This window comes from Centroberyx affinis, unplaced genomic scaffold (genome assembly GCF_046629955.1).
Source record: "Centroberyx affinis isolate AG114_WGS23_722 - 3 ecotype Tasmania unplaced genomic scaffold, CSIRO-AGI_Caff_v1 ptg001216l_1, whole genome shotgun sequence".
Taxonomy (NCBI): domain Eukaryota; kingdom Metazoa; phylum Chordata; class Actinopteri; order Beryciformes; family Berycidae; genus Centroberyx; species Centroberyx affinis.
In genome coordinates this window covers 18,217-32,195 of record NW_027279732.1, presented here as the reverse complement: position 1 = coordinate 32,195, position 13,979 = coordinate 18,217, and the positions used below count along the sequence as shown (strand labels likewise).

Sequence of the window (13,979 nt, the reverse complement as noted above, 5' to 3'; positions counted from 1 at the left end):
AAGAGACCTTTAATTGTGACATCACGTACCTTGTGACAGATATTTTGTCCACGTCGGCAGCATACCCTTCTTGGCTTCGTTTTGTTCCCATTTGAATGTTGTCTGTAATTTTCTAATGTCCTAGCCACATTGATCATTATGCTTTTAAGCCATAAGCCCCGCAGCTACAATTACCGGGATGTCAGGGTGAGAGAGAATTTAGACAGTTGGTGTCCTGAAATAAACGCTTGGAAAATGGACTTTCAAGCTGTTTGCACTGATGTTAACCATGTTCCTTCCTGTCATCACAACATTGACTGTTCTGTTCCGCTGCCCAATTTTTGATACACCTGCTCACCTTTCTTTCTCTCTGTCTCTCTCTCTCTCTGTGTCTCTCTCTGTCTCTCTCAATTTTTTCCCCCCACAGATGAGCATGATGCAGTACAGAAGAAAACATTCACCAAATGGATAAATGCACAGTTCTCCAAGGTAATGTGAAACATTGTGGAGTTGTTCTCCAGCCAAATGCCAAACTTTTATTGCACTAATTAAGGCACACTAGAAAAGTGACTCATAATCCTGAAGCCCTAAAAGCCGAGCTAATGATTTTGAAACTTAAAATGCTCCATCTACTTTATATTGAAATGGGCTGGAACATTATGAAGAGGGGCTGAAGTGGTAGGACTAAGTGCAGGCTATTTTAATCCCAGCAGAGTATTTTGTTAGTCTATTTCTGATTTAAAAGCCTTCCCTGGAGGCCTTGATTGTTGTGCTTGAAACTTCTCTTCCCAGGCTGAAGAGGCTAACATGCTGAGGAAGAAAGGCCTGCAGCCAGCTAGCTTTGCTATTAGCAGAAGAGTAGACTGAATTCACTTTCAAATACTTACTTGTCGTTGTATAAACGTTATGGCACTATGTGTGTAAGTATGTGGCACACCATAACCATCTTTCATCTTAATATGCTAAAACAAAGCACAAAGATTTTATCATGTAGCAAAGTGCTATGTGCTAAACACATAATTTTGTTTTGATTTATTTCCTAGTCCATTGCTCTACCCAGCAACAGCTTTGTCAGAGAGCTAATGGCTTTATGTGTGTGGCCTTGTTTTTATCTATCTTTATTTACTCCCATAAACAACCTATTAGCAGAATTATGTTCAGCTGATTTTGTGAATGTCGTTCGCAAAATTGTGAGCATTGTTAGAGACGACTCTCATCCTCTATTCTCTCAGTTTGAGCTGATGAACTCCGGGAGGCATTATAGGGTCCCTCGGGGAGCAAAAAACGTTTTTAGGAAATCCTTCATTCCCCATGCAGTCAGTATTCTGAACTCCTGCTAATGCACTTTTATATGTTCTTGTGTACCTCCTAGTGTCTCTTCGTATGCACGTTTTGTGTGATTTTATGTACTGTGTTGATCTTATGCCTGTGAGCCAAAGACAATTTTCCACCTTGTGTGGACAATAAAGTTGTATTGTATTGTATTGTATTGTATTGTATTGTATTGAACAGGTCTAATATAGATATGTGTGCGGCTCAAAAGGGCAGCTTACTCCAAGTGTCTGTTGCTGTTCTCTTGCTGCCCCTCTCCGTCTTTTCTTCTTCTGATTTGTTTTCTGTCTGCTGTTGATGGCTCCAAATTGTTCAGTGGTTATAGCTCAGTTATTTACACTGAAAAAGCACAGTAGTAGTGCTGACTGTTAAAATCCACATTCCAAATTTCCTGTGGTTTGTTAGTTGATTGGAGTGTTGATTGATTGTTATAACAACAAAGATGTGGATTACTGTTACAGTTTAGATGTGCTGCAGCCAGCCACACTGTGCCATCCTCATCCTGGGTGTGGGCTACAACTTGTACACACAATCACATAATCCGTTGGTTGTTTTGTCCAATCAGACGGGGAAGACGCCCATCAAGGACATGTTCTCGGACCTGAGGGACGGCAGGAAGCTGCTGGACCTGCTGGAGGGACTCACTGGCACCGTCCTGGTGAGTGTGTGTGTGTGTGTGTGTGTGTGTGTGTGTGTGTATTGATTGAGTATTGTGTGTAGTGTATTTTTAGACCTTTTGTTTACACAGTTGGAACATTTTTGAGAAAAAAAATCCTGATAACTGATGTGTTTGTAAAACTGATATATTATGTTTTGAAATTAAACCTTTCACTTTTATTGTTTATACTACATGGCTGTGTGTCTGTTTAGGTGTTTGTTTTTGTTTTTTTATCAATCTCACCTCTCCCTCACCCCTCACTCCCTTCACAAGTGTATCTGCTTTCTAGCACCCGCAGCCTTACCAAGTGCCAACTGTCTCAAAATATCCCAGCATCACACACACACACACACACACACACACACACACACGCACTCGCACTCACAGGCACACACACTCACAGGCACACACATGTGCACTCGCCATGATACCAGAATACTAATTCTATAATTGGGTGCTAACGACTGGTTGAGGTATGTGAAGACTAAAAAGGATTTTCAGTCGGCACCCATTCAACCTGCCATTCTTTCCATAAGTTGCCCTGTGGAGATTGCTGATAGCATAATGGGTGTGATGAATGTATGGGTGAGGAACAGTGTGCTGAGTGACAGTCCAGACACAGCAGTCAGTTTGCAGGCCTAGCCAAGCCTCCCAGCACAATTTTACTCCCTAATTTTGACTAAGTTGACTCCCTAATTGTAGCTTTTTACTACCATTAGAGTGAATGTCAGTGCATTTGTATATGAATGCATCACAGATTCAATTTTTCATCCACTCAGACTAATTTCCTCCAAAGCCAGAAAATGGTCAGACGATCTCAAATTGTTCACTCGCGTCATGTTTGGCTCGCAACTGCAGCTTCACGATTGGTTAGTGAACTTTGAGCACGCTGTCGGCTGACCTGTGCCGTACTTCCCTTTCCCCAGACCAAAGAGCGAGGATCCACCAGAGTACACGCCCTCAACAACGTCAACAAAGTACTTCAAGTCCTGCATCAAAACAACGTGAGTACCTCATCGTCCTACCTCTCATTTGTGCTCTCGGCTGTTTTTCATGCTGTCGTCACATCGGATGCTGTTAGTTGGACACTTGTGCATAAAAAAATAGAACACTTTTAGCCAAAGCACTTTACACCAAAACACCTGAACCATGTGCTATTACCATGTCTCTCTCTCTCTCTCTCTCTCTCTCTCTCTCTCTCTCTCTCTCTCTCTCCTCTCTCTGTCTCTCTCTCTGTGTCAACCATGTTGAAAAACACTCCTTTACACTACGCATCGGTGGCCCCGCTGGGAATGAAACTGCCTAGTTCCACTGAACTATACAGGACCACATATTCTCCTGTGGCCTATTGTCTGAATATGTAATTTGTCTATATTGTGTCTGCCTCCCTCCCTCTCTCTCCTTCCCCCTCTCTGTGTACAATAGTCAGTCTTAATGCCTTGACCTTAGCAATGGGAGATAAGGGGCAGGACATGCACATGGGAAACCGCAGGGGACGGAGTTTGTATGCAAGACCTGCTGGTTTCTGTCCTACATGGGGCAAAGAAAGCCAGCTGCCAGTGTATGTCAGGGTTCCCACGGGTCTTGAAAATGCTTGAAAGTTTCTGGGTTTGAGAAAAATATAATAAGGCCTGAATGGATAGCCTTGACTTGAAAATTTACTTTTTAAAAATGAAAATCTAGCACCCGAATTCATGAATATGCCTCAGCACTGTGAACCTCTGTCTGTACTAGCATCAACACTTCACATCCCGAGGAAAACCCTATGATGGGTATTTGCGTTGATGTAGCTTATTTTATTGAAGCTTCTCCACAGTCTATCATAGCTTTAATGACAACCACAATGGCCCTGTGCATTCATACAGACCCGCCCCCCTTCGCATTTGGGGAATTAATTTTCTTGTAGTAGCATTTACCCCCTTCCCACTTCCTAAACAGCAGGGTTCAAGTGTGTGAGTGAGTGGTGGCTGTCCATTCACACTCTCTGCTTCAGAAGCTTTTTTTCCAGGAATTCAGGTGTGTTCGAGTTTGGAGGGCAGTATGTCCCAGCTCAGAAGTTGGGGGTGGAAACCTGCACATAAATTGGACACTGAATGTGTTTGTGTTTGTGTGTGTGTGTGTGTGTGTGTGTGTGTTGGTGTGGGCTTACATGTGCAGAGAAAGAGGGAGAGGGAGAGATGATGGTGGGCACGATGGGGCTAATTGGGACTGGAGATGGGTCAGAGGTCATCTCTGTGATGGAGAGAGGTCACTTTTTGTTTTGACCAGACACTTGACCTCATGTTCCACTCTGTCCCCTCATCCTCTCCACAGTATTTATATGTAATCACTCCACACTTGGCTTCACCTCACATGACAAGAGTCAGACACACACACACACACACACACACACACACAAGCTTGCAGACACATATATGGGTAGCATTGTGTGGATGTAATTAGAATGGTGTAATCCACTGTGTGTTAAGTATGTGTGGTTGAGAAGTGTTCACCTGGAAAAGTGTGGACATATGGCTGTGGGGTGCAGGAGGCTCATTAAGGTTTGAAGCAAAGCATATAATTTTCCCTGCTGCATAAGGAAACTAGAATGTTTTGGTGATCAGAGTTACTTTAAAAGTGCTACGTGTAGCATTGTAAAATGACATTAGTATACTTACTATAAACAATCGAGACCATCGCCGAGAAGATTGGCAGCCTGTACACTGCATTTTACATTGTGCACAACCAGATCTGATTTCATAGGAAATCTGTTGTATTGCTTTACGGCACAAAGGAATATTGTGTAAAAGCACAAAACAGGAACCGTTGTTATTTTGCAGGTAATACACAACTTTATTCTAGTTCCACTATTCTAACTTTATACTTTCATGTTAGCTTTCCTCATCAGAACGCATATTGGCTGTTATCAAGGGCTGTGACTGGCTCTTATCCCTATCATCTCTCTTAAAAAAAAAAAAAAAGCATGTGGAGCCACACGAGGAGGGGTGGGGGGTGGGGGGGGCAACATCCTGTTTGTGACACAAAACAACAGGGTTTATGGGAAATATGGTCTTAATTTTCAGAAACACAGAATGCTACACATAGCACCTTCAACAATCACACTAAATCACACAAAAAATGAACACATCATGGGTGCACTCATAACCTCTTTCAGAATTTGGTGCGTATGGTTTGACCAATTATCTTCTAGATTTTTAAACAAACCTCTCTCTCTCTCACTCTCTCGCTCATTATCTGACCCTCTTTCTTTCTTTCTCTTGATCTGTCTGTCTGCCCCTCCTCCTTTCAGGTGGATCTGGTAAACATAGGAGGGACAGACATTGTGGATGGGAACCACAAGCTGACCTTGGGTCTCATCTGGAGTATTATCCTTCACTGGCAGGTGAGCACACGCACACACACACACGTACACACACACACACACACACACACACACATACACACTCTTCCCGTCTTTCCACACATGTTCCCTGCATGTATACACACAGGACTCACTTATGTTTGCTCTGACTGTGGACCTACTGTCCAGCGACGTTTTTTTGAAGGGATAAAAAAGAGTTGATGAAAAGGTATTAATCTGTGAGTGTGAGTGTGTGTGTGTCTGCACATGTGATACACATGCTTTTCATCCACTGCTTGGTTAATACACTGGAATAAGGTTATTGTGAAGTAAAGTGTTACTGAAATTAGTTAGTAAGAGCTTTAATTGGAGGGATCCGTGCCTTGCCCTTTCTTTGATTAAAGGTTTTATCTTAATGTCACTCCTCCCATGACACTATATGCACAATGAATTAAATTACTTGTTTGTCTATTCATACCTGTGAGTGTGTGTGTGTGTGTGTGTGTGCATGTGTGTGTGCTTGATATGCTGTCATTATCTATGGGTTTTGAAAGGTCTGACCTGCTGAAAGTTACTTTCAAAAGGGTTATCTTAATGTGAGCTTGCACACTGAATACAATTGCTTTGTTTACATTTACATTTAAGATTCAGTATTTAGCTGATGCTCTTATCCAGTGTGTCGTACAGTGAGTGCATCAGTGGAATAAGCTTCACTTTCTATATCAACAAAATTACAAGCAACCAAAATTAAGTGGTGCAAAGGTCAGGGCCGTAGTGCTGTTATAATATTCCCGTGAGCATAGAATGACCATGTAAAAGTGAAATTTAGGAAGAGAAATGGAATCAGAATGTACATATGCACACGTTTTACTTCTGTTTATTCATAAGTATCTTTTTGTGTTTGTCTGTGTCTGTGTGTGTGTGTGTGCACATGTCCGTGTACAGGTGAAAGACATCATGAAGGACATCATGTCCAACCTGCAGCAGACCAACAGTGAGAAGATCCTACTGAGCTGGGTGCGCCAGTGCAGCCGCTCCTACCCAGAGGTCAACGTGCTCAACTTCACCACCAGCTGGGCCGACGGCCTGGCTTTCAACGCCATCCTGCACCGCTTCAGGTGGGGCGGGGTGGGGGTGCGGGGTGGGACAGTGGTTAAAGAGACAAACATTTTTATCCCAACCTTGGTGAAGTTGACAAAGGGCTGAAGAGCTTTTGACTGTGTTTGACTGTGCGGTTTTGCGTGTGGGTGTGTCTGCATGTTTGTGCGCACACGTGGGTTCTTACACAGGTCTGGAAAGACTGGGAAAGGAAATTCAGCATTTCCAGGTCTTGAAAAGTTCTGCTCAAAAAAGTATGGAAAGTATGGAGTTGTTGAGTCCCAATTTATGTATGACTACACATTTTATAACTGCATATATCCCATATTGTGATATTTGTTGTTATGAAAAATAATCTTGTGCTTTAGATTGATATGGAGTAGTTGACAGTCTACTATATATATATAATAGTCTACTACTATATATATAATATTGCCCAGCGACTCTAAGCATATATCCCACTGAACATCAATCAAATGCAGTCAAGAAACCTAGGTCTGGAAAAGGTCTGGAATTTAGAAATGGAGGATGTGTAGGACCCCTGGTGTGTGTGTGTGTGTGTGTGTGTGTGTGTGAGGGAGATACCCGGGCTGTGTCACTGGTGGAAGGTCAGGTTGGCAGGTCAGCGCCTGCCGGGTGTGTGTGTACACAGCCTGACTTGCTCTATTTACGCCTGTCATGTCACTGTTTGCACACGCTTAGTTTGTGTGTGTGTGTGTGCGTGTGTGTATGCCGCTGTGTGTGTGAAAGAAAGAGAGCAAGAGAAGAGTCAGGGGTGTTTCCCCCTTTCTACAACCCTTTGTTGTTAGCAGTGACACACACGCACACGCACACACACACACAGGCTGTGAGAGAGGCCAGTGTTGGTTTAGACCTGGGCTAGGGTTTAGGTGGATCACTGAACACACACATTCCACACCCATCAGCCTCAACCCAAGCCCCCCCTGCACCAGTCGGGGAAGAGTCTTGTCTGAACTCAGTGCACAAGACAAACATATATGAATTTGTCTCTACATCATGGATGCGATCAGGAAATGGTAATTTCACATTAGAAATGAATGTGAATTGGCCAAGAAACCTCCACCTCCCGTATAACCACATTCCTGCTATATGCAAAACAAATTTTTTACATAACATGAATATCTGTGTGTCTTAAGTGGTTTATGAGTTGGCCTTAATCTTAACTTTAATCTGTGCTGTTGTGTCGGAAAGCATAGATTCTGCTGACTCCATGTTGTTGCTCACATTGCTGTTGGTGTGTGTGTGTCTTCAGGCCAAATGCGTTCAGCTGGCAGCAGGTGGTCAGACTGAGCCCTGTGGAGAGACTGGACCATGCATTCACTGTAGCCAAAGACCAGCTGGCTATTGAGAGGCTACTGGACCCTGAAGGTACTGGCACAGTCAACCGTTTCACTCTTGTTCACACTGTAGGTCTATGTCAACTGTACTTATGTGCACTGGAATAGTTGGAGTTTGTTCAGAAAAAAACCTATCAACTACATAGACGTTTTATGCTAGTACATAAAACACAAATTGCATGTGGAATGATGATCATTTTACTATGCAGAATTCACACATACCAAACAATCAAAACATAGCATGGGTTCAAGAAGGCTTCGTTCATCTTCTGCCAAAACTTGGACATGCTCACTGTATAGCAAATAGCTCTGTGTTGTCTTTGGCTGGGGATTTGTAAGAAACGGTGTTTGTATAAAATGTTTAAATAGTTCATGTATCACCTGTAGCTGCTCTCTGTGTGTATGTGTGCTTTAGCTGTCTAGGTTTAGGCAGCCCTTGTTATGTCACGACTGAGGGGCAGGCAGACGTGACCCGTGTCAGAGCCAGGCTTTAATGAGCATAACGTGCCTCAACCTGCCTCTCTCTCTCCCCTCTCACCCCATCTAATCTCCTCCCCTGCACCCTTTACCGCTATCTCACTCCATCTCACCCCATCTCCCCTGCCGCTTCGTTTTCCTCATAATGCAATTTTCACCTTTTTATTCCCCCATCTCTCCCTCCTGCTTCTCACGCTTAATTTTTATCTCCCATCTTCTCTCCCCTCTTTCCCTCTCCCTCCCTCCGTCTTGCTCTCTCTCTCTCTCTCTCTCTCTCTCTCTCTCAGATGTGGCGGTGCAGTTGCCAGATAAGAAGTCCATCATCATGTACGTGACGTCGCTGTTCGCTGTCCTGCCCAAAGATGTCAGCATGGAGGCTATCAGAGAGGTGGAGACCCTGCCGCGCAAATACAAAGTGGAGGCTGCGGACTCGGGCGCGGGCCTCAGTGCTCAGGTAAAGTGTGCAACACAACAAACTCCGATACAATACAATCTCCACATGCTGCGATATGATACAAGTGGGTACGAGACACGCAGGAAAGTAGCAGGGGAGACACGGGAGAGAAAGCGCTGCATGGATTTGATCCTAGGGGAGTCAAGGGATGGCGTGCGGTTCTAGAGCGAGGAGACAACCACTCTACTATCTCTGGGCACCCAGTAACTATTTTAAAAACTACTTGCACAAAAGGTGCTGACTGGAGTCCAGGGTCGACTCACTGGGTCGCTGACTTTTTCAAAGAAGCCAAGGTGCTCTTTTATGTGCAAACTTTTAAGAAGCCATAGCTGTAAAGCCAATACAATACAGCAATAAAGACAGTACAATACAACCTCATTAATCCCCATGGGCCAATTATTTCAGTAGTGACAGAGTGCTTCAGACAGGCAGATATGTCTCTCCCAATGGCTGCTTGTCTGAATCACTCTCTCAGCCCCGCTGTAAACAAGTCATTACTTCTTTCTATGAGCGAGCGGATGATAGCTCAGATCCTTTTTAAACAGCAGAGAAGCCAGAGTCACAAACATTTCAACTCATAACAGCTACTTAAACTTTATGCTGTTGTGTTGCGTTTCTGATAACATTCAGTATGAAGGCCACAGACTCTATTATGGGCGAGCATGGGGAATGTTGTAAAGTTTCTCATTGTGTGTTGCTGGTTAGAATGAGTCACTCCCACTCTGAAAAGGCCCTCTCCTTCATTCCCCCCACCAAGCTCTGCTCATGAAAAGCTCAGCAGGCGCAGGCAAACAGGGAGCAGAGCCATGACTCACCCCTCTGACATTAGCCAGCGGACCGAGCCGCGTGCTGCTGCTGTAAACGCAGAGCTCTAAGAGGATGGAAGGAAATGGGGGATTTAATTGATGTGAATGGGAGTGTGTGCATAGGTAGCAGACAGTTGTCAATGATAGTTATTTGAACATTAGCGTTGCCCATGTGGGTGGCGGGCGCCTCGATGGAATTTATACTTTATTTATATGACTGACATGGCACATGTTTATACTGTCAGATGTTTGACATCTGTGGGCATTTCAGAATGTCCTTTTTTTCATTCTTTGTGATCTATCTACAACTTTGCTTCATCCTTTTCGTTTTTTGACAGATAGAATAGTCCCTAGAGTAGTTTCAAAGCATTTTTTAGCAGTTGGGCAAGAAAAAAGAATCTATGATTGACGTTTATGTGTATGTGCCTATGTGCATATGTATCAGAAAATATTTCTTTAGTCCCTCCCCACCCACTCTATTCCTTCTTTCAATCACACATAGCCATGGGGCAGCTCCTTTCAGAAGTTTTTAGTTTAACTGGGGATGTTTTCCAGGTGGAAGTCAGAATGTCCCTAAACCACCTCTTAAGTTTTTATTGCCCGTGGGCAAACGCTCCCCACGCCTTGGAAAGAGCACTGGAAAAGTCTGTTTAAATGGCGCTCTGATTGGTCCAACGAGGGGTTTTCTTTCCTGGCACACTTCCTCTCCCCATAGGAAGTGATGCGTAATACTGCTGGTAGCGAGAGGGAGTGGAGAAGAAATAAAGGCTGTCTTTGTTTTTGACGACTGTGTTTGCTTTCCCCCTCAGTGACCACTTCATAACAGCGGTTAGGAGCTTTGTATGTAGATTTTAGAATCATGATTGTTTTCAATATTGATGACGACTTTAGAACACATTAAGTTTTATTGGTTCCCCGTCTTTCAAGTTAGAAAGAATTTTCTTTTTCACAGTTTATATCACTGATTAAGAGCGCATTGGAGTAAGCATGGGGATGCATTGCATGCTCCAGAATCACAACAGCAAAGCGATGAATGCAGTGATTGAGCTGGGCACATCATCTGGTGATAATAAAGTGTTCTGTTGAGCCAGACCACAGCTATTTTACAGCCATTCAAGTCAATAAATAGAGCAAGGCTGCAGTTTTCTCTCTCTCTCGTTCTCATTCTCTCTCCCGTTCACTCACTGTCTTTCTCTTCACTCATTCTCTCTCGCTTTACTCATTCTCTCCCTCTCTCTCTCTCTCTCTCCGCCATTGACAGACTTAGGCCTGCACTGTGCTAACAGAAAGGGTGTGTGACTTCTTCCAAAATGTCCAAAATGTCATGGAATATTTTCAACAGATGACCTTTTCCTGAGCTCACTACACAGACATTACCGCTGGGTAATTTCAGTCTGGAAAACAAAGGTCCGTTTGACCAATCCCAGCACCCATTAGCATTTCTCTCATCTCTGACTTGGCATGGCTACCAGTGGTGGCTGCTAAGATTTTATCTCCTCTTCATTTCAGCTCCACACAGATTACGGTTTACTCAGTTTTTTCTTACATTTCCTTTACACAAATGGAAACCTGGAAGTTTGTCACTGCTGTTGTCTGTAAAAGGCCCCACATGTCCATACAGTGTGTAACAGCCCTATGTATAACTGAATTCAGGATTGAGATTCAGTTTAAAATACAGCTGAATTGCTTCTTTTATGGTGGTTAGATGTAGGAAGGGTGGATACAGAGAGGTTGTTGAAAGAAATTGCAGACTGACAAGACTACCGTAATTACACAGCAGGGTTATCTTGCCAATTTTACCTTGAGTGTTGTGTGATTTCAAATCGCAGTGCATGAAGTGTGAGAGTTGAATCAACTGGGTGCCACTTTATTTACTGGAGAAACCTGCTCCCATTCAAACACACTTCCTTTTTCCTTTGCCCATTCTCCTCTTCTTCTTTTTGCTCCGGACATTTTTGCCATGCTACATCGGCACCCGGTTTTGCACCCGGTAATCCCATGCCCATTTCAGAGTTCATTCCCCTCGCCTGTTTCTCATCTTTCTGACTGTAGAGCCAACTTCACCCAGGATACCACTGTGTTTGTAACTCACTGCTATTCCTGGAATGAAGGTTGACCTGCCCAGCTTGCCATGGGCGTACCTCCCAGTGTCTGAGGCCTTTAGGTTTAGCTCTGTTGTTTTTTTTTTTCCTCACAGAGCAGGGCAGGTCACTCTGCAGGCTCCAGAGCAGCCCAGGTCTCTCCCGCATGTATGGAGCTATTTTAAAACTTGCCCACTGATGCTGCAGATGAAAATCACAATACAGGAGGAAGGGAGGTGTTAGGCATGGTCTCAGTGCACGGGCATCATTGTCCCAACAGGCTATTTCAATTTAGTGTTTGCCAAGTTTTACTGTAGCCATGTGAATGTCACACATCAGCACAACAGTTACAACATTTTCTTTTTTCCTTTCTAGTTTTAAGACCATAGACATTGTAGAATGACACTAAGAACTGAAGACTACCTGCCTCCTACCACAAGCTATCCCTCATCATTAAATACTATTACTGTACTTTTATAACTACTGTTACTATTACATTTACTGTTACTTCTACTCCTTGCACTACTACTATTACTACTACTAGACTACTATTTCTGATGATGATGATGATGATAATAATAATAATGGACATATTAAGTTTTTAAGTTTATGTATCTTAATGCTATAATGATAATAACAGAGATTACAGTATATGTCTCATAACGTGGTCAACCTTTGTCTTCCCCCATCTCAGGTCTCTCAGGGTCTGGCTATGGAGGTGGAAGAGGCGGGTGGAAGCCCCCGGCCCGAGACCCCCAGCACTCTGACAGAGACAGAGGGGGAGATGGAGGGCAGCCTGATGGAGGTGGACCTGGACAGCTACCAGGCCACGCTGGAGGAGGTACTGACCTGGCTGCTGTCGGCGGAGGACGCCCTGCACATGCAGGACGAGGTGTCGGACGATGTGGAGGAAGTCAAGGAGCAGTTCCACACACATGAGGTAGGGGGAGACACGCAGGCTGGCCCAGGGTGTGCTGAGATGCAAGCATGCATGCATGCATGCATGCGTGTATACAGGTACACATAATGTATGTGCCCACAGGTGTTAATTCATACTGTGGTTTTTATATGACCCTTTATTTGACCTCGTTTTACCACAGGTATCATTAAGTTTTATTTAATTGTATCTAATATGAAGTGTTTCACTCTAAAATGAGATATCCCCCATTGGAAAATAGTGACAAAATGATTGATAGCACAAAATTAAAACTTATGAAAGGATAGAAGGCAATTTAAGTATAGACTTTTACAGACTACATGCTCTTTATTGAATGATAAACTTAAGGTATGTACAATTTTCCTTAATGGATATGCAGCATTTTGGAATAAGACTCTTCACAGACATAATTTTTTTTCAGTTATATGGTAAACTTTTTTCAGACACTCATAAATGAAGTGTGGCACAGTTTCACTGTACAGTTACATGTGCATGTTGTTCTTCTGACTTGCTCACCAGCTTCTTGTCTATGAACCTTCTCTCCATGGTTGAAGATAGTAGTGTTGCAGAGATAGGGGCCTCCCACGTCCAATAGAACATGCTCCGTACATGTTGGGAATGCCAGGAATTCTGCTGAGAACAGTGGCGCATAGCACCCCATGGTGCCCTGGCCCAGAGCTTACTTGCTTGAGAAGGTGTAGTTGTAGGGTGTGTGTGTGTGTCTGCGCATTTGTGTGTGCGTGTGTGAGAAGGGGCTTTGGCTGGATTCCCTTGGCTGAAATGTGATTATTTGAGAAGTTTAATGTTTGGAATCCAGGTCAAACCAGAAAGCTGGTAGTGAGAGCAACAAGACCCAAAGCCTCTTCAAGAGCCAGGCTTTTCAGGAGGTTAAAAAAATCAATCCAGGTTGTTTCATCGAGGTTGTTCCCCCACTTACTCCAGCTATTTCCCCAAAGCCTCATCAAAAACAATGTGCTCAGAAGTGCCCAGTCGGAAAATGCTTACTCATCCAGAGAGCTCGGCGGAGAAACAGACAATAACTCAATTCATTGGCCTACATATTGCTTGCCACAAGAACCAGCTGAAAGCAGCTCCTCTGAGGGGTTAACAAGCAAACTAGCTCCTTCAGATTCGCTCGTGCATTCCTTCTTGAAGCTTTTTCTCCTTCCTATTTCTGTTTTGCAATTAGCCTCAATTGGCCACTTGACAGAATCAGCCCTTTGCAGTTTGTCCTCAGAGGCTAGTATGACCGTTGCCACAGCAACACCCATGAATGCAAGGGAGCTGAGGTGACCCACAATGCATTTGGAGGGAGGTGGCTAGTGATATTATCTAGCTAGTGATGTGAGAGAGTGGAGAGAGAAACATGTCCAGATGTTAGTGTGTAGCTGCCAAGTGTTTCTGCCAGCATGGAGCTCCAGCCAGGTTATTATAGAGGCAGCGCTAGGCCTCCATGTCA

General features: G+C 43.8%; 1 protein-coding gene across 1 annotated transcript in view; it reads left to right on the top strand.

Moving 5' to 3' along the window:
• Nucleotides 1-13,979, top strand: part of LOC139648504 (utrophin-like) — a gene marked incomplete at its 3' end in the record, with an annotated part of 40,467 nt that overhangs the window by 8,751 nt on the left and 17,737 nt on the right. The window contains exons 3-10 of the mRNA XM_071524650.1: nt 407-468; nt 1,877-1,969; nt 2,896-2,973; nt 5,259-5,351; nt 6,255-6,427; nt 7,681-7,796; nt 8,530-8,696; nt 12,287-12,523. Coding sequence (XP_071380751.1) covers nt 407-468; nt 1,877-1,969; nt 2,896-2,973; nt 5,259-5,351; nt 6,255-6,427; nt 7,681-7,796; nt 8,530-8,696; nt 12,287-12,523 — 1,019 coding nt within the window. The remainder of the gene's footprint in view (nt 1-406; nt 469-1,876; nt 1,970-2,895; nt 2,974-5,258; nt 5,352-6,254; nt 6,428-7,680; nt 7,797-8,529; nt 8,697-12,286; nt 12,524-13,979) is intronic.